At 37.1% G+C, this 20901-nt stretch overlaps 1 protein-coding gene across 6 annotated transcripts in view; it reads left to right on the forward strand.

Moving 5' to 3' along the window:
* The window catches only part of LOC114653368 (zinc finger protein 521), a 496047-nt gene that overhangs the window by 372750 nt on the left and 102396 nt on the right, over positions 1 to 20901 (forward strand). For all 6 annotated transcript variants that reach the window (XM_051928726.1, XM_028803647.2, XM_051928725.1 and 3 more), the window contains one exon: positions 17103 to 17234. In XM_051928726.1, coding sequence (XP_051784686.1) covers positions 17103 to 17234 — 132 coding nt within the window. The remainder of the gene's footprint in view (positions 1 to 17102; positions 17235 to 20901) is intronic.

The following is a 20901-nucleotide window of genomic DNA, read 5'->3' on the forward strand; positions in this document are numbered from 1 at the left end:
TCATGGTGTAGTTTTAAAAGAGATGACTAAAAGAGAAAAATCAACAAATGGCTGTTCGAGCTTACAGCAATATTAAGAATTTTTAAAGACTTCATTTACAGCCTTTTTAAAGCCATAAACATAATTAAGAATGTTATATGTTTAATTATGTATTTTAAAAAACTAATCATACTGTTATGATTTTTCAATGATTTTAAATGTTCAGCAGTTCTACTGCTGAACTGCCAGTGGTGTGTTAGAATGAGCATTTGTAATTGTAGGATTGTGTAATCTGTGAATTCAGAGCAAAACTAAAAGTTATAAAAAAAGGACTTCAGCACAAAGTAAAGCAAAATTCAGACATTCTGCACATTGTGCTTGAACAACAGGCAACAGAAAATGCTGATACCTTAGAGTGCCCATTTGCAACACAGTAGAGTGAATTTACCTGTACAATATATGCTTAAAATGTGATATCAGTAATCCATGTGTTTCTAAAAATGTATAGCAATAAGATTGTAATGATACTGATTTTGTTTATTTCATGTTTCTTATGTACAAACATAGTTGGCCTATATATTTAGGTATACACACACATATATATATATATGTATGCAAATAAAAGACTGTAAGACCAACACCCTCCAAACCCAACCTTACTAATCCACCCTCTCTTACACCCACCTTCCTATTACCTTTGAATCCTCAATGTCAAATCATTTTCCTCTGATGATGATACCTGATGGGTGTCGAAAGCTCAATAAAAGACTGCTTTGAGATACATGATTCATTTTCTCCCTTTGTGGATTTCTAGCTATAAATATGCAAACTGTATCACAGACCATCATTTATATATACAGTATAATATACTATAAGCTAGCTCACTACTATATATATATATATATATATATACAGTAATCCCTCCTCCATCGCGGGGGGTTGCGTGCCAGAGCCACCCGCGAAATAGGAAAATCCGCGAAGTAGAAACCATATGTTTATATGGTTATTTTTATATTGTCATGCTTGGGTCACAGATTTGCGCAGAAACACAGGAGGTTGTAGAGAGACAGGAACGTTATTCAAACACTGCAAACAAACATTTGTCTCTTTTTCAAAAGTTTAAACTGTGCTCCATGACAAGACAGAGATGACAGTTCTGTCTCACAATTAAAAGAATGCAAACATATCTTCCTTTTCAAAGGAGTGCAAAGCAAGCAGTCAAAAAAAAAAATCAATAGGGCTTTTTGGCTTTTAAGTATGCGAAGCACCGCCGGTACAAAGCTGTTGAAGGCGGCAGCTCACACCCCCTCTGTCAGGAGCAGGAAGAGACAGAGAGAGAGCCACAGAAAAACAAAGTCAAAAATCAATACGTGCCCTTTGAGCTTTTAAGTATGTGAAGCACCGGTGCAGCATGTCCTTCAGGAAGCAGCTGCACACAGCCCCCCCTGCTCACACCCCCCTACGTCAGCGCAAGAGAGAGAGAGAGAGAAAGTAAGTTGGGTAGCTTCTCAGCCATCTGCCAATAGCGTCCCTTGTATGAAATCAACTGGGCAAACCAACTGAGGAAGCATGTACCAGAAATTAAAAGACCCATTGTCCGCAGAAACCCGCGAAGCAGCGAAAAATCCGCGATATATATTTAAATATGCTTACATATAAAATCCGCGATGGAGTGAAGCCGCGAAAGGCGAAGCGCGATATAGCGAGGGATCACTGTATATATATATATATATATATATATATATATATTGTGACAGATAGGGGGCGCTGTCATCCCCTTGAACCCTCAGTTCAGACGCCAGACACCAGATAAAAGTCCAATATGAATTTATTTTACTAATAAATGTGCACAAAGCGCCCTCACTCCACAATACTCAGTAATAAATAATAATCAATCACAATTCAATAATCCTCCACACCTCCCAGCAGCTTAGTCACCATTCCTCCCAACTCGACTCAACCCTGGGATCTCCCACAGTCCTTTTTATAGTTCTTGACCAGGAAGTGTTTCTCTTCTCACTGTTCATGTAACTGGCAACACTTCCGGGTTCGATGAAAACTCCTTTTTTTCTTCAACCCGGAAGTACGTCATTCCTTCTGTCCACGTGACTGGGACATACTTCCGGGCTGTAGGGAAAATAGTCCTTGATCCTCCCTGCAGCATCCTCTGGCAGCCCCCATGGTATCCAGCAGGGTTGTGAATAAATACTCCATTGTCCATGATTCCCTGCTGGTATTCGGAGAACCTCCATGCTGCAGTCCTGGGAGTATTGACCGGGATGAATGGCCGGCCATATACCACAAAATATATATTTGACATTGATGCCATCAGTAAAAATAAGTTTATGAATTCTCTGTTTATTTAAGTCTATTGTTTAAAACTACATTGAATGTAAATTATACAAAAATACTTACAGAAGCTATATAGCAGGCATGGTGATCTTTACTTCAAAATCACTGGAATCTGTCAAATGGCACAAGCCTGCCTGATTTAGGATGTATTGTCAGTTTAACGTCAGAAGTGACAGAGTGAACTATGAATTGCAAAGAGAGGGCAGGGACTTGTACATGATCAATGCAGTGAATGCATTCAAAGTGTAACTGAGACTGTGAACATTCCAAATGAAAGGCAAAAGGCCAGCAAAGTGACTTTGAGAATTTTATGTCTTAGTGCATATTGCATGTGCCTACAGACTGGCTGCATTAGCTTGACAGTCTGACAGTGCAGTGCAGACCAGAAAGCACAAGATAGATATTGTGGCAGCTGCCACACTGACAGATTGTGTATTGTCATGACTGTTGGCTCTTTGTGTTACCTTTAACTAGAAGTTAGAGGTGAAACTTTCTACATGTTAGTATATATTGTTACCATTTCTTGAAATCATAACATGCCATCCAGAATGCCATTGTAATGTCGATTACATTTAATTATTTGGTGTGGCATATAAATCCATCCATCCATTTTCCAACCCGCTATATCCTAACTACAGAGTCATGGGGGTCTGCTGGAGCCAATCCCAGCCAACACAGGGCGCAAGGCAGGAAACAAACCTCGGGCAGGGCGCCAGGCCACCGCAGGGCACACACACACACACACACACACACCTAACCTGCATGTCTCCGGTCTGTGGGAGGAAACCCATGCAGACACGGGGAGAACATGCAAACTCCACGCAGGGAGGACCCGGGAAGCAAACCCAGGTCTCCTAACTGCAAGGCAGCAGCGCTACCATTGCACCACTGTGCCGCCCTGGCATATAAATCATAATATTAAAACTATCTTTATCTTTACACTATTTTTACAATTGGAATGCACACAGGTTAAATTACTTTTGTGATGGTTCACACAGTGAGTATTTTAACTATACTGCCTTCGATACTCTCTATGTCTGTTATTGTTGTGGAACACATTCCAACGTGTGTAGGATTATTGTGAGAAATGAAAGACCAGAAGATTTCTTAGCTAAAATTTTAGTCAGACAAAGAAAATGGTGAAAAAAAACACAAGATCAAAAAAAAAAAAAAATCAGGCAACCAACTAAAGGCATGACACCAGAAATCAAAGCAAAATGGTAGTCAGAAACAAACCGAACACTAGGGCCTACTTTGAAAAATAATGTAACATCACTAAAGACTATGAGTGATAATCCATCCATCCATCCATTTTCCAACCCGCTGAATCTGAACACAGGGTCACGGGGGTCTGCTGGAGCCAATCCCAGCCAACACAGGGCACAAGGCAGGAACCAATCCCGGGCAGGGTGCCAACCCACCGCAGATGAGTGATAATTCACTGCAAAATCTTTACACTTTTATGTTGTCAGTACTGTGACATCTTCGATGAGACAAGCAAGATCATAACGACTTCCCAACTATGTAGCGTAAACAAGATATTCAAAAATAAACCACAAAAATGGAATCCTCAGGTCAAAACATCCTAAAATACACAAAAATACATACATAAAAAACATTTAACAATACAGTTTTAAAGTTATTTACTATATTGCACATATGCAACCTGCAACACTTTAGTTTGGGTGTCCTTATAAACAGCTATTTACAGCTGGCATGTTACTGAAAATATTATGTACTACTATAACATAGAAGAAAACAATGAAAAATTCTAGAACTTCTAGAATTTTATTATTTTTAATGATAATTTATTATTGGTAACAGTATAGTTAATGTTTATAGACTGTTACTAGCTAGAAACCTAAACTGAAGTGTTACCAAAAATTTCACCCTTAGTCATCAAGTTATTTATAGAAGCATAGCTGCACTGTAAGTTTTGTTTTTAATCCCAATCACTGTACTTTAAATACTGTAAGTTTGTTCCAGCTGTTTTCTATTATTGTTAAGAAGTTATTGTTTCAACATAACATTTTGAATGATTCAAGTTACTTGTAAGAAAAACTTCCACATGTGTCACACACGGTGTATACATACACAGGGTATAGTTTATTATTTTGACCTAAACGAGAAGAGGAGCAGGGTCAGCTGCCTTACAATCCCACGCACCCGGATTCAACTCCTGTTCTACTTACATTTTATGTTAAGTCTGCATATTCTGCCCATTTTCGCATGAATTATTTTCAGGTAGTCTCATTTTCCCCCACATCTTAAAGATTTGAAAGTTGTATTTGTTGTGGAAGTTAGATGCAACCATGAGGGTGCTTTATTATGGCGTGGAATCCCATTCAGGGTTTCACGCTCATTCTGTCCCAGCTTGTTACAGGTCCCTATGATTCTTTATGGAATAAGGAGATTCAGTGGTAGATGGAATAAAAGTCCACAGTTATAAGAAATCCTCAAAATGTGTTGTTTTAAGGGGAATGGCTCCTGTGCCTGTTACCCTGAATGCGTCGAGTTCGATGGTAGATGAATGGGTGTTATCTTCCCAAGAAAGTGCAAAAATGAATCACAAAACTAAATGAAAAGACCTGTGAGACAAGTAATGAGAGAGACTGCATGAGTGATGACATAAGCACTTTTATTAAATAGGCATTACTTTTCAGTTATGTATTTTGATACTGCTAACATGACACCGACACAGCAGGAGATAAAATGTGTTAATTGTGGGCACAGATGATAATTTATGTGTTAGGGAGAGGTAAGAGTTTAACAGCCTTATCCTACTGGTAAATAATCCATGTTTGTTCGCTTGTTAACAGGTTGCTTTTTTAGAATTGCTCTAATTACAAGAGTAAAGGAATCCCTTGCATTTGACTTCAGTCTGATAATAACTTTCTGCAAACACTACTTTTGAACTGTGAAATCAAAAACACTTTTTTATGTACATACAAAGAGCTTGGCAATGGGGGATATCAAAGGACCCTGGTGTCCACTTTACACTTCTAATTATTAAAACTTTAACAAGCCATCTCTGATGGACTCTGCCTATGCTTGTGAATGTGGTTAATACAGTGGCGCCACAATCACACTTCCAACTTGGGATGCATTAGCTGTGGACTCCTGGAAAGCTGTTATAAACCACAGCAATTCAAATTTAGCACACATCTTAAAGGACTGGATCATCCCCCTTGCCTATTTAATTCTGTACTCAAATACCCTGTGATTATTTTTCAAACCACAAAATCAGTCAAATAAATATTATAACAGAGCGGGTGCAATTCAAAATGTCTTTCCTTAAGTTAATACTACAGAGCTACTGTAAATGGATTTATGGGATTTAAAGAAATTGGTCGTTTTTACCTGCTTAAAATCATATCTTATTTGTTTATCATTCTTATTGCTGTTTTTGTTCTTGGTGTTTTTTTTTTTTTTTGCTTTTTTGTAGCTGTTGTTTACATTTGACAATTGATTAGGTAGACAGCTGAATCCACGCGGCCATGAAGGCACTGTCCAGACACTCGATGGGTTCTGACAAGGGCACCCACTGCTTGTGAGCTAAGGGCCTGAGAGAGGCAGAGCGCGTTTTATTTAGAAGAAAACTCAAATAGCAGCCAAAACAGCATCTTGCCACATTAAGCACCGCTGTGGAATGATCTGTGGTTGTAATATTTATTTTTTCTTCTTCCAGGTTTCTGTAAATGTTCTGATCAGTATTATATTTAAATTTTTAATATGCATTTGAATGAAGTTTTTTTGCCAGACTAGACAGAGTCTTGTGCTGTAGAGCTATTAAAAATTAAACATGCCTACAGCATCATTATAATACAAGGCTGTTGTCTTAGAAGTATTTTAATTTTTTTGCAGCAGATGGCAATTAAAATCAAGAGACCAAGATCAAGATGGGTATCATCACTCATAATACTGACAGCTAACTTAAGTACCATTCATGATCTCCTGTGCCTGTGGGGGTCCATCTCACTGGACGGTAGAATCTGGGCTCTATTGGCACAATATTTTAAAACTAAGAAATGTTGCTTCCAAGTTTTTTTTCTTTAACAGGCAGTTGGCAAGAAGCTCTTGATCTTTCGCTACTATATGTACCCCATGTTAGTGTCACTGTGTTCCTCACAAAGCAAATCAAGTCAAATTCTTTTTTTTTCTTTTTTACAAGGGCAGCAAAGCCTGTTTTAGCATTTTCTAGTGTCAGTGCCCATCCCCCAGCTCCTGGCTGCCACATGCCAGGCATTATAGATAGCTGGCAGCAAAGGCTACAGGTTTTAATCTGATCATTTGAAAGATATGCACGCTATTCAGCATTTTAGCATAAGGCTTACATGAAGGAAGGGTGGAAAACTAGTAAAAGCTCATTCTGAAACATGCATTGGGAATCTGTTTCTTTTTTTTGTCTTTTTGCCTTGTTCACAAGAGGTTACATAAAGCACAGTACATTATTGGTAAAATGGTGCTGTTGTAAACCAGGCTCTCCATTCAAACCAAATATGTTTAAGATGGCTGCTAGTATCTGAGAACCACTGACTGACATACTCTTTCAATATTTAATTTTAGATGTCATGTATGAAATTCTATTTGCCATTTATACATAAAAGGAAATGCATAGCACTGTACAAAACAAATACAGTATGTGTGCATAGATAGATAGATAGATAGATAGATAGATAGATAGATAGATAGATAGATAGATAGATAGATAGATAGATAGATAGATAGATAGATAGATAGTGTTGCAAACTCGAGACAGAGTCATATAAAGGTTTGGGGCAGCCACCCGTATAATTTGGTTTCCTGGCTGCAAAGTTGCTTTCAATTGATACAGCACAAAACTGAGTCCAAAACAGAACTGAGGGAATAGGGAAAAGGTGGAGGCTTTTAAAGGGGAAGACAGGAAGTGAAGTCAAAGGGGTCGGGCTCATGTAGGTCTTCTGCCATTGGTGCAAGCCCAGACGTGACATCACAGGGGCCGGAGCCGGCAAGGTCTCCTTCCATAGGCTTGGTCCCGGAAGTGATGTCAAGAGGGCCAGGTGGGATCTCCCGTGAATGGTCTGCAGGAAAGGGAGAAAAAGAGTCAGTGCACTCTGCCACATCCCGGTATGTCTCGGAACTGCCCTTACTCAAGCCCTTTAGCTGCCTCCCATGCACACATGTGTGACAATAGATAGATCGCTAGATTTTCAAAATGAAAAACTAAGTGACATTTGACATGCTGAAAAACCAAAAGAATATGTAATTATCATACAAGGCTTTATTATCATTTAGATGAACCTTATACACTGCTAAACATTTGCCAAGGTTATCAGAAAACAGTAGCTTTATAAATTAAGTGTTTACATGTTGTACCCAAAGAGTGCTTTAAATCCCGTTAGAGCTACATACTTACTTTATGGTTGAAAACATTTACTTAATTGAAAACTGACTGAACGAGATATTACATACAGTAGTATAGTTCAGGATTGCAAAGACAAAATACATCCTGGCAGCATCTGGCCTAGCCCTGGATGGGATGCCATCTAATTGCTGCACATGATATATTATTGAAATTTAAACCTTGTAGATGACCATTGTAACCTTGTTACAAGACAGCCATCATTGATTTTATAATGCACTCTTCATAAACACTACCTGAAATAATATTTGTAACAGACATTGTGAGGAAATTGCCAATGACAAGGGCAGCATCATACAAGAAGTCTTCAAAAAAGAGAGTGCACTACACTGACAAAATGAAAGGGCCTTATACAGTGTATGCCAGGTTTGGATGGCAGGAGCCACAAAGGGGTAAGACTCTTTCAGATACAGTATGGTATCTCAGAAGAGCAATAGGTAGAGAAACCAGTGCTGGAGAAACTTGTTGGAAACATACAGTGTTTAGGATGTTCGAGGGCATGGAAAACTGTAGTCAATAACTCTATGTCAACTTTGAAGAGGACAAGGACACCTGGCCCATTATTTGTCAGTTTGTGTTTTCCTTAAGTTGATTGCGTTCCTTAGCTGTGTCCTTTGTATAATAAATACAGTATTTTTCACATGTTTAACACTGTTAGTATCATTACAAATGGAAAATGAAGTAATTTACTTAAGCAAACAGAGATAATAATAGAGTTTGAACCTGTAGTTGTATATACATCATTTATAAATTAAGCGAATATTATTGTCTTTGTGGCAAACAATGGGCCTTGTTTAAAAGCAATGTTATATACAATGAAGATTAATTCTTGATAGTAATGAATTAAGTGGGTTCAAGAGTGGATGGATAGGTGGTTATTTTACAAAGATACAGAATGATTTGCATCTCCAGTTAAAAGGTAGTATTTGCTCATCGAGTTACACATCTACAATAGCTGTAGATTCTGTTTCTAAAGAAAGTATAAGTGGTCATCTTTAGTGAAAATATACAAATATTAAAGACATTATGCCATAACACTAAGGTTAAAAGTTTTTAAATGTGTAACAAGTGACATACTGAGTCTGGCAGTTACGTTGGTGCAATCCGTGATGTCAAACAAATGCAATTAATTTGGGATCAAGAAAGAGCACATATCGATCAAATGGAATTATTAGTGGAAGGTCATTGTGGCGCCCTCTGCTGACAACGATTAATGATAAACCTTTGTCATGGGGACACGATAAACTGCAATTTCACCTCTTTTTGACCTGCCATTTCAGAAGGGTTGATGCAATGAACTTAATTCCTCTTACAGCCTGTAAATTCAGCAATTTATCTGTGAAGGCGAATTCTTTGAAGTTACAAATCAAAAGCATCCTGGAATTAAAAATGCTGGGGTGTTCTTTAAAGAGAAGAACACATGCACATTTAACACATGAAGTGCTCAGTATTCCTAAAACTGGATGCGCTGAGGGATGTAAAACAATATTTGCTAACTTCCCCAGACATAGTGCCTTCTGTACAGAGAGAAACTTGGGAGACAATGAGAGCACAGAATATGCTATCATGCAAGAGAGAAATATTTTCTAGATAATAATAATTACACCAGGAAAACCTGAAATTAAACGTTTGTTAATTGCATCTTGTTATGTTTAATTTTATCCTTGTTGTACAAAGCAGTAGTCTACTGTGTGCTTTTAGTAGTCAGCTGTCATGCACCATGCTGTCTTGCAGCTTACATGCACCAATGGGTTGAAATTTCTACTTCTGAATCCTGTTGCTCTGTTTATACAAAAAATATGGTATTTCACAGTTAATAGTGACATTTAAGCCTATCCTTTCATTGTCCCCCTATTTAATTACTCTTCTCCATATTAACCGTTTTGTAATGATTATTTTCTCTATTTTATTAAGAACAGAGCATCTTGATGGATTTATCCATAAAAGGCACCATATAAAATCACAAAGCCAAGGGTGTTAATGCTGGAAGATATCCAGGAGTTAGCCAGCCTTTCATTATCAAGCAATGGCTTAATCCTTTGTGGATTGTGACATGGCTTCTTGAATGGGACACTGCTTCATTTTATTGCACAGTTGTACATCTACTGTATCTACACCTCCTCTTCCTCTTTCTACATGCACAAATAAAGCATCAAGCAACAACTTTTTTTTAACTAGCTAGGGATTTATTTTCCTCTAAAGATTACATTTTGCTCAAGAGGATGGTAACATTTTCTGACCAATGAGGCAACTCTTGAGCGGCCCTGCACCCAAGACACACCGCAGGAATGCAAAGGATGTACTTAAAAATGTGATTTTACTACAGAAAGCAAAGTATTCAGGAAAGTTAAACAGAAGGAGTTAATCTTTCAAAACAATAACATGTAGAGAAAAGCCAAGCAAAATGACACCTTTTATTGGCTAACTAAAAAGATTACAATATGCAAGCTTTCGAGGCAACTCAGGCCCCTTCTTTAGGCAAGATGTAATCATAATAACATAATCTGATAAAAGGCTTTGTCTCTCTGGGCCTTTCTTAAATATGATGGTGTCCTTACTGGCGTTCTATATTCCAAGTTGGTTCACCTCAACAACACAAGCACACTAACGAGAACTCCTTGCTACACCCTTCCCTCCTCTGCCAACCTTTTCACCTCGTCTTCATCCATTGTTGGATGAGCCCTTACCTCTGTTCCACATCAACTACAAGCTCTCTTAGAGACTAAGGAGGCCATTGTATTCTTGAATGGGAGATTGCTTCTAGTGCCATCCCTATTCCTACTGAAAACACTTAATGGGACACACCTATCCCTGTACAATAATGGTCAAAAACAAAAACTTCACTTTCCAGACTATAGCTGCAGAGTACTGATGCTGCCAGCTGGTGGGTTAGAGGACTAAAATAACCTTGCCATATGTTCACAGCAGTCCTTCCATTAATTAGCCATCCCAGAAAAATAATGTTCCACCTAACAACATATCTAGAGTGCATAGCTGTTTGCAGTTCTCTCCATTATGCCTTCTCCCCTTACAAAATATAGATGTAATAATCCTATGTAGGAACACCCGCTTCCATAGCAGTTTCCCAACTCAGGATAGTTGGCATATCAGCCTAGGATTAGACAGGAAGTGACGTGTTTCCCTCCTTCATCAACCTGTAATAAATGAATAAATAAAAAATGTGTAAGTTATATAAATTGCAGTAGTATCTGCTATACAGAATATATTAATGCATATTAGGCATAACATTCATTTACTATGCTATGAAAAAAATAATACAACCCTTTTGCTTTCCTATTCAACATTCATTGATTTAATAATGCCAATCTTCTATGAGAATGACAAATGCAAAACCTGTTAATATTAAAGGTGCGCTATGACAAAAGATGTAAATGGCTGTGAAATGACTTTTTGAATAGAATATGCATGTCTGATCAATTAATGTTGCGCATATCCATGCTAAAGGAAAGAATACAGCATCTCTGCTGGAAAGTACCTCCTTCTTATGCAGGGAAGCAGTTTAAAAATACATCTAACATATTCTCCTACTCTGGATAGCCTCTCTGTTGCTCACTTTAATAAGGAGCTTAGAAAGTCTCGAGCTGAATGCGACAAGTACAAAGATGGGCTAATCGGTTTTAGAGAATTTCTTTTATAGTTGACTCTCAATTCCAGACTTCTTTTAGTGTGCAAAATGGATTCCCAGCAAGTACACAATGCTTTAGCAAAATAAAAGTCAAATGTTCATGAAACCAAGTAGAGTCTTGGAAGGAGAGAATGTGTGGTTTTATATTTTTATAGTTACATGTCCAGTTATGAGGGTTAAATACATTTGGGATCAAGGAGCTAGAGGACTATGTTAAGTATTTAAAAAAGAAATTGTAGATACATTTAATTCATGTTTTTCGAAGTTTTTCACCAGAAAGGAGGTCAGTAACATTGTGCCATTTACAAGTGACATGTAAAATAGCATTTTAAGCTTGCAGTCCTTGTACTCCTAGGAATAAAACAATCTAAAAGTAAATAAATTGCCTGGACAAGACAAAAGTTACTAAAGAGAGCGCAGAGTTAGCAATCATATCTTCAAATCTGCAATGTGCATTTATCAGAAATGGAAGTACTGGGATAATTTTAACAAATTAAACCTAATAAAAGTTTATATTATTTAAAATATAAGTCAGTTAACAAGGTTTGCACCATGTGTGCCAGTTTTCTGCTTTTCACTCTCAGCATATTGTAAATCAGTTTTATATTTTTGAAAGGTGCAGTATTTTTCATTAAAAACTAATTTAAAACTTTTCATTAAAATACTAATGTGTTTAAAAAATCATCTTATGATGAGTTTAAAACTCTTTGCCGTCTAAACTACAAACTGGTATGTGATAAAGAGGCTTCAGATACTAGACTTGAAAATTTGTTGTCTTCTTTTGCAAAAAACTTTGGCAGGGATGGAGGTTCTTTATACTAAAATGATTATAATGGCTGACAAAGAATGGTTTGAATTGTGAAAGACAGGTGGGTCACAAAGAATATTCAATAACGATCAGTCAATTTGTGTCTCTTGCCAGTAGATCCTAAGAAGTCAAGTAGTGCCTTATTAAAAATTACATACATATGTCATTTATTGCAAGGAAAATGGAAATCCAGAATTCAAGAGATAAATGTGAGGACAAGGTTCTCTTCTTTAAACAGCACTAAGTTAACATGGATTTGCAGAAGTAACATCACATTATCTTCAGGCAAGAATTCCTCTGGCCTGGTAACAGAAATGAAAAATGGAAACTGTTGCCCTTTCTTGGACCCCTGGTGTTCTTTTACATCAGTCTGCATAAGATGCTCACTACACACATATATTTGACTATATATTTATGGCATTAAGAAATAAAACACTGATAAACTGATATTATTCATTTCCAACCACATGGACTTCAATCACACACACGGCGCCACTTTATCACGCAAGGTTTGTTTAGAGCTTCTGGTGAATTTTAACATGCACTCCTTTGCAGTGTGAAGTAACTAAAGCAAAGCCCACACAGACACTGGGAGAATATGGAAATTCAACTCCGAGAGTGATCAAACTGGGCATTTTTTATAAGATTCTTCTTACTTTTGCTGTGTACCCCCATAAATGTTAAAGGCAATATGTCTATACTTCTAGTATCACATGATACCTTCTTTTTTAGCCAATGAAATTCTGCAATGTCCTAGATATGTGTTTTCTGCAGGCTTTTAAGTGGCATTAACTACTTTAAGCCTGAAGAATGGAAGTGTTTAGGTATTTGGTCATTCACTCAGTTCTGTCGTGTATCTTACTGTTTATATTTTATTTAAAATTCATTCCCAGTAGCTTATTTCTAGTGACTGCAAAGTGAAACTTGGTGACATTAGCCTAAGTCAGAGAGAACTTAATTAAGTTAAGCTGTGATAAAGTTGTTAGTGTGTCTGCACTTTTTCCAGAACTCTATAGTATGAAAAGGATGAGGACAGTTTGTTGCATTATTATTATTTTTCCTGCCAAATGGCATTATTACCAAAAAAAATATATATATTCCTTTTGTTTTGTCACCACCAGGAATGCTTTCAGTCTGTTTGTTCCTGATCCGTTCATTCAGGCTTAACAGCATTCTGCTTGTTGTGTCTCATTGGGCCTATTCTGCTGGCACAGTGTTTTCTGCTTTTTCTTCTGAGCCATGGGACAGTAGCATCCGTGAGTCCCTTGTCTGTAGACTGAAAGCACTACCTCTTTCCAGTTGTTTAGGCTTCTGTTTTTATAATTATTTTTCTCCTCCAAAATACTATTTTTCTTATCCATATCCAACATGTCAGGTTACTCTCAGTCCACAGATGTCTTAACAACATATGTTTCATTTAACAAAGAAATAAGGTTTGTTGTCGTCCATGAGTAACTTAAAGCTAGAATAGACATACATACAGTATACAATTCTAATAATCAGCAGTGAAAGGTATTTCTTTAAGGTGACTATACTCCTGACATCTAATTTTGATCTTTTTTTGAAATTCAAGATAATATACTGGAACACTCTCAAACCTACTTAATCCAATCTTGTTGAATGAAAATACAGTAGTTGTCTTCAAACCCCTTTTAGTGTCCATCCATCTCACTAGTAAATCCACTTAATCCAGTTTTTGATTTGTAACATTCAAGATCTATACTAACCATGTTTGTGCATCAGAAGACAAGTATTGATAAGGTGAAAGTCACTCACAAGTGTGACATTGCCCAGTTCTTGATATACAAGTTTGCAGCAATTAAATTACTGCAGACATAGGAGTACTGGGTAAGCAGTTACATATAATGAGCCCTGCAGGTAGTTAAGGATACATACAATGAGAAGGTCCAGGCAAAAGACAACGCACCCTTTTGTCAACAATCTTGGGAGCAGGGTAAGAACTCGTGTGGCTGAGTCATCATAAGACATTTAAAACATGTGCATGGATTTTCGTTAACACAACTCCAACCAAGATTTAGAACTAGCTCCTTCATGTGGACAGCAACAAAGAAAGTGTCTTGAGATATAAAACGTTTGGTAGTGTGTGTCTGGATTTGGTATTTCAAAGTTCCATCAGAGCTAAATACCTTTTTGTAGAATACCTTGGAGTTTCAATAACTTTGTACTACCCAGCTGTACTTTGGATTTGTAATAGATTTTGTGACTGCCTTCCTCCTCAGTCCACCCTTAATTTATTATAAATTGAATGACTGCACTCCACAGCCGTCAGTTTATGCTAACTGCATAATTTCATTTCTCATACTTTGTCAATGATGTCTGATTCTGCTTTCTGTGAGCTTATCACTGTGTAGCCAAGCACTTGACTTTATTGCACATTGAAGTTTATATTTTGTTTGCCAATTTGGACTTCAGTTTTCCCCAATTCTTTTAATAAAAGGAGGCCTAGCTTGAAAAATAAAAGTGGGTTTAAAGCAATCAATTACTCATTATATTGGAATATCACTCTATAACTACTGTTTATCAATATGTAAGACTTACAGGTTAATATCTTTTTTGAATGACCAATACAAAAATCAGTCTGTTTCTTGCTGGCTATTTCTTTGGCTCCACCTGACACAGGGTCAAGAAACACCTTTATCGTCTACTCCTGGCCTCTATTTAATGGGCAAAGTGATGTCACATATTGGATGGATGAAAGGATGGATGGGTAATAATGTGCACTCTGAAACACACATACAAAATTGAAACAGTAGAGATGTTTATATGTCAAGCTTCTTTAGAAACATATTCTTAAAGGCCAGCATATCCCACAGTAGCTTCTTTTATTCATTTCCTTCCCCCACCCATGTGGAATGCTTTTTTCCTGTTTATTTGCTGCTCTTTTTACATTATACCTCTGACAGTGAAAGTGCTTGTTAGTGAGCCAGTACCCTATCATGGAGGGTTACAGATTATAAATAAAATACTGCCGCTTGCTTGATTGTTCTTTGATGCTACTCTACTGATAGACATGTCAAGTGAAACCATTAGACATGTACTAATCAATAGAGTTGTCAGTTTTGAGTTCTTATTTATTTATTTATTTATTTCTATTCTTTCACCATGACATCTCTCCCCTGGTCTTCCAAAGAAAAAGGGAGGAAGAAGCTTGTTCTGGGTATAAGAATCAAGTCTTTTCAATCTGTTGACTTGCTTAAATTATAATTTCTCCCGTTCGTTATTCATTATTTTAGTTATTTACTGGCCCTTGAGATTTCCCAAGCAGTGTTTGGTTTGTCTCTATATACACCCATATCATTTGTATGTGTGTGTGTGTATAGGGGTTTGAGTCTGACTCATCTTTCTGCTGCTGACAGTGCCTACAAGCAGCAACCCCTTCCCCACATCATTTACCCCATAAGTACCAGAATCACCTCTCATGACTAACCAGATAAAATTTCCAAAGTGAGGGTGTTTCATTTAAAAGAGAGATTTCAATGAGAACAAAATACAGCACAAATAACAAACATTTAGGAATCCATCTACATATGTACTTTCCTCAGGGACTGACTCTGTAACTAACAATGGGACAGCTGGTCTGTGCTTCCCACATGTCACTTCACAACTTTTCCTTCTGTTGTCTGTTTCTCTAGGCTGGAACAACTCCTGCCAGGCAACTGTTGCATTTACCTTATAGTCTCAATTTGCTTGTGTCCTGTATGAGCTGCTGTGCTATATGGTGTATCCCATCTTAGGTTCAGAAACTAACCTGAAAAGTTTATGGTCTTCTATTCTTCCTGGCACTTGTCAGCTTCAGTCACCATTGCCACCCAATCTTGGGCTAATACTGCTTCCATATACCGGTAAACAGCCACACATCAACATAACCTGCTTTCTCATGTAGAAGAGGTAATATTTTATTGATTTATTTCCTGATCTGGTCACTCTGGATGGATACCTTTCTTCAGAGAATACCAGTGAGTGTTCTCCTCTGTTATTGCTTGAACATTATCCTTCAGTATCACTAAGACAAGGCATCTCCGACCAAGGACATTCCAAGAAAATAAAATCACTCCCAGGTCATTTCCTTGGGATCTTTTTTCTTTAAGGTGAGATGACACTCTGGGGATGCCTTCTAAGGTGTATGTCTGCCATGCCTTTTAGGCAGGTAACACTGTGACCACACAATAAGATCCCTCAAGTCACAATAACTCAAACTCCTTACAGTATTTTTCTCACTGTAAATGGAGTTCTGTTTGTTGAATACAGTGATCAATTAAATGTGTAATTGCTACACAAAGAACCTTTGAAAAATGTCAGTGAAAGGTCAGGTATATGACATGTCAAGGGGGTAGCAGCAGATGGAGCCAGAAGGCTGACTTTACTGTAATTAGTTGCTTTATTTATTTATTTATTGGAAAATTGCCACATACACTGTACAGTTGGCTCCAATTAGGGGAGTTACATTACTAGTTCCATAAAGAAACAAAAATAAAAAGTGATCTAAACATAAAATATGGGATGACAATAAATAACCCTAAGGCTGCCAAAGATGACCGGAAACCAGTATGAATCTGGCTATTAAAGAAAGAGTTTTAAGACCGGGATATACATGCAGAAATCTGGACGTAAGGGAAATTGAAATGATGATCTCCAGAAAACATTGTTATAAGATCAATAAAAATGAATTTGTTTGTTATTTTATTGTCATTTTAAGCATATGTAGCATAGTATTTTGTTTTTTTTTTGTAAATTATCTTCCCAAATGTGAATGACAAGAGTAGGTGGATGGATGCCTAATTAACTACAGTATTAAAGTTTTTGTTTTTTTATTTAAAAGTGAATAACAGTAAGCACTATTTAAACATTATATTAATCATTGGAGAGCTGATATTCTTTATTACTTCTTTTTGCAGAGGAAGGCTTGAACCATGAGTGCAAACTCTGCAATCAAACCTTTGATTCCCCTGCCAAACTACAGTGTCATCTGATAGAACACAGCTTTGAAGGAATGGGTGGCACCTTTAAATGTCCTGTCTGCTTCACAGGTATGTTGGAGAGTTTATAGATCAATCACATGCACCTTCTTAATCTTATGTATTGCTGTTCAATGTGAAATCATCATATATTTTTAAAATATAATAAATTGAAACCTGTTTGCTAGGAATTTGTCCTGGTATTACAATAATGAATGTAACAATAGTATCAATGTATAATATATAACATTTCTTCAATATTAAAAGCAAATCCTGTAAATAAAAGTGACAGTATAGCTCATATTACACAGTGAATGCATAATGCAAATTGTATGGTAATTGTTCTATAAGCACTAGTAAGCTCTTAACTAAAAATAAATAATGTGTGATGGGGCGGGATTGAAGCTCTAAGGCAGGGGTGTCAAACAAAGATCGTGGAGGACTGAAGTGGCTGCAGGTTTTCATTCCAGCCACATTCTTAATTTGTAACCAGTTACTGCTTCTAATTGAATATATTTCCTTTGCCTTCATTGTAACATATTTGCTTTTTAAGGGTCTGAACCCCTTATTTGTTTTCCTTAGCATGTAAAATTTAAAGAGACGCAAGCTAAGAAATGACCACCCAGCTCATTGGTGTCCAAGGCAGTTTGTACAGTGCCACCATTTCCATTCCAACCAGTTTCTTAATTAGAAGCCAGTTCTTACCTGTAATGATTTGAAAACTTTGACTTCTTACCACTCCCATCCTGCCACACCAAACAATTACAAAATTTCGTTTATTTTTTCCTAATAGCACTTTCGACATGTTTAGTACACAAGAGCAAATCGGTATTTCTCAAATCTTCATTTTTTTTCTTTTTAAGTATTGTATTAAAAATTGTATTGTATGATAGGTAGCCATAACAGCTGCAAATGGAATGAAAGTACCTGATCATCTGTTGGTGGCAGTAATTGGTTACAAATAAAGAAAATGACTGGAATGAAAACCTGCAGCCATTACAGTCCTCCAGGATCTTAGTTTGACACCTCTGCTGTAGGGGAGATAGAATGAAATCCAATCTGATTATTACTGTTGTAAGAATAAAACATTGACGAGAGAAGAGCTTCCTGTCCTGAGTGACCTGTAACATTTTCCTGAAAGTGACAACTAAAAGAGATGCTCCAGGATGAATGTGGTCAGAAATACTTTGGTGTGCTCCTTTATTGACCCAATACGTAGTATATAACATTACTTGGAAATTCTTACACTTAGAACATGAGTAGTGGAAGTGAGTTATCTTAGGTCACACAGTGAGCATAAGTTTGAAGTCCATTTTATCATCCTGTACACCACATTGATTGCCTTGTGCACAGGTGGAGCATTACATGGCTGATTCTCATTCTTGGAATGCAGTTTTGGAAAAGACACATATGTCGCATCTAGTTAAGAATAAATATATTTTGGTAAAGTGAAAATCAAAGGCAACACTTTATGGAAAACATGTGATCTGCCTAGCAGTTGCATTTATAGAGATTTCATTAAATTTGTACCTGGTTCATAGTCTTTTTCCTCCAGTTAGAAATCCTGATGTCATGTAACCATAGAGACAGATGTGGCACAAACTTTCTACTTCTTTTTTTATTCAAGTAAAGCATGGGATTGTATGTGCTTTCTAATTACAGTGGAACCTTGGTTTGCAAGCATAATTTGTTCCGGAAACGTGCTCGCAGTCCAAAGCACTCGTATATCAAAGTGAATTTCCCCATAAGAAATAATGGAAACTCAGATGATTCATTCCACAACCCAAAACTATTCATATAAAAATGATTAATACAAAATATAAAGTAAAAATACATAAAACAAATTAACCTGCACTTTACCTTTGAAAAGAATCATGGCTGGTGTGAGTGAGTTTCTAAACTCTTCTGGGATTCCACCCAACGGGACGACACGCGGAAGAGTGTCCCAAAGCAGTCGCAGTCTCCCAGCGCTGTAGCAGTTCGCCATAAAAGCGAATCTGAAAAGATCGCGGACATGCTATAAGCGCCTGCCATCAATAGGCGATACAAGGAACAAGGAACATTATAAATGCGCAGGGCACAATACTACTTGGCCATGACCCTGCCTGACTGCTGTGTCTGTGTATAGGAGAGTGGCAGATCCCGCTACAATAAATAACCATGATGTTGTTGTTTCAAGCTGAATAAAGCTGGTGTTGCTAAAGTACTGAGACTCAGCTTCGTGTTTTGGGGTGCAAGACGGGGAATCGCACATCACAGCGCGCACGCGCACACACACACACACACACAGTCACAATGCTGTAGTAAACAGTATACGCTCATACGGATGTTGACTATATGAGTGAGGCACGCCGACTCAGACGGAGAATAGGAGACGATTGCCCACAATCCCGCAGCGAGAGAGAGAGAAGAACCATCAGCTCAGTTGTGATCACATGACGCTCAGCAGACAAAGCGTATACATACTACTCATATTGCAAGACCTCGCTTGTTTATCAAGTCAAAATTTATTAAAAATTTTAGCTCGTCTTGCAAAACACTCGTAAACCAAGTTACTTGCAAACCGAGGTTCCACTGTATTTTTGTAAGAAGTAAATAGTGGGACATTTTCACATCACAGAGGACAGGTATACATGAAGATACTTTAAAACTATAGTAGAATTCTGAGCAAATCTTTATGCTGCATCAATTCAGTAGAGACTACTACAGGTCAACATTACTTGTAAGACAAAGATAACTAGAATGTCATCCATTCACCCGTGAAGGTATAACACTGTATTATTACAGTATATACAAATCTCCTTTTTACAGTGTAGTTTAAAACATGATTTCTTCCATGTATTCTTCTTTGTGTTTAAGTGCAAAATAAAAATCAATCAGCATTTATTCAGTCAGATTAAATGTACACACCTTAATAGAATGGAAAGGAAACTGACTATGCAACTGGCTATATTTCATGTTTGTAAAATGTTTTTCTGTATTGTATATACAGGTGAAAAAATCGTAGCTCATAGATTACTAACATTATTTAAACTTCCATCCTTCCATCCATCAATCCTTTTTTAACCAATCTATGTAGTTCAGGATCAGGTGAAGCTGATGCCTATCTCTGCATTGTTATGGCTTAGGGTACAGGAGGAATCCAAGTCCAGTGTGCCAGTCCATATCAGACCACACTGAAGAATGTGTTCAGACTCATACTTAGCCAATTTAGAGTTGCCAGTTAACCTACCATGTACATCATGCAGGATGTGTAAGAAAAGCTGGAGTATCCAGAGAAAAACCCAGGCAAACACAATAAGAACATACTCTGTTTGATTATTTATTCATTTATTCTACTTACTTGTAATTCCCAGTTTGGACATCTGTATCACATGTGAACTTGTTTTAACAACAACATTTATTTATAAGGCACATTTTCATACATATGGTGTAGCTCAAAGTGCTTTACAAGATGAAGAAAGAAAAGTTTATAAAAAAAACAAAAATAAGATTAGTCAATACTAATTAACAAAGAGTAAAGGTCCAATGGCCCGGGAGGACAGATAAAACAAAACAAAACAAAACAAAAACTCCAGATAGAATGTGGAGAATAAAAAAAACAAAATCTGCAGGGTTTCCAAGGCCAACTGTTTTAGCCAAATTATTTTCTGTTTTACATGTGCTTTCAGTAACTCTGCTGTGAAGATTAATGTGGGAAGGTCCTGTCTATCCCAAATCACACAAATGTTTTTGCTTT

Source organism: Erpetoichthys calabaricus, chromosome 6 (genome assembly GCF_900747795.2).
Source record: "Erpetoichthys calabaricus chromosome 6, fErpCal1.3, whole genome shotgun sequence".
Classification (NCBI taxonomy): domain Eukaryota; kingdom Metazoa; phylum Chordata; class Cladistia; order Polypteriformes; family Polypteridae; genus Erpetoichthys; species Erpetoichthys calabaricus.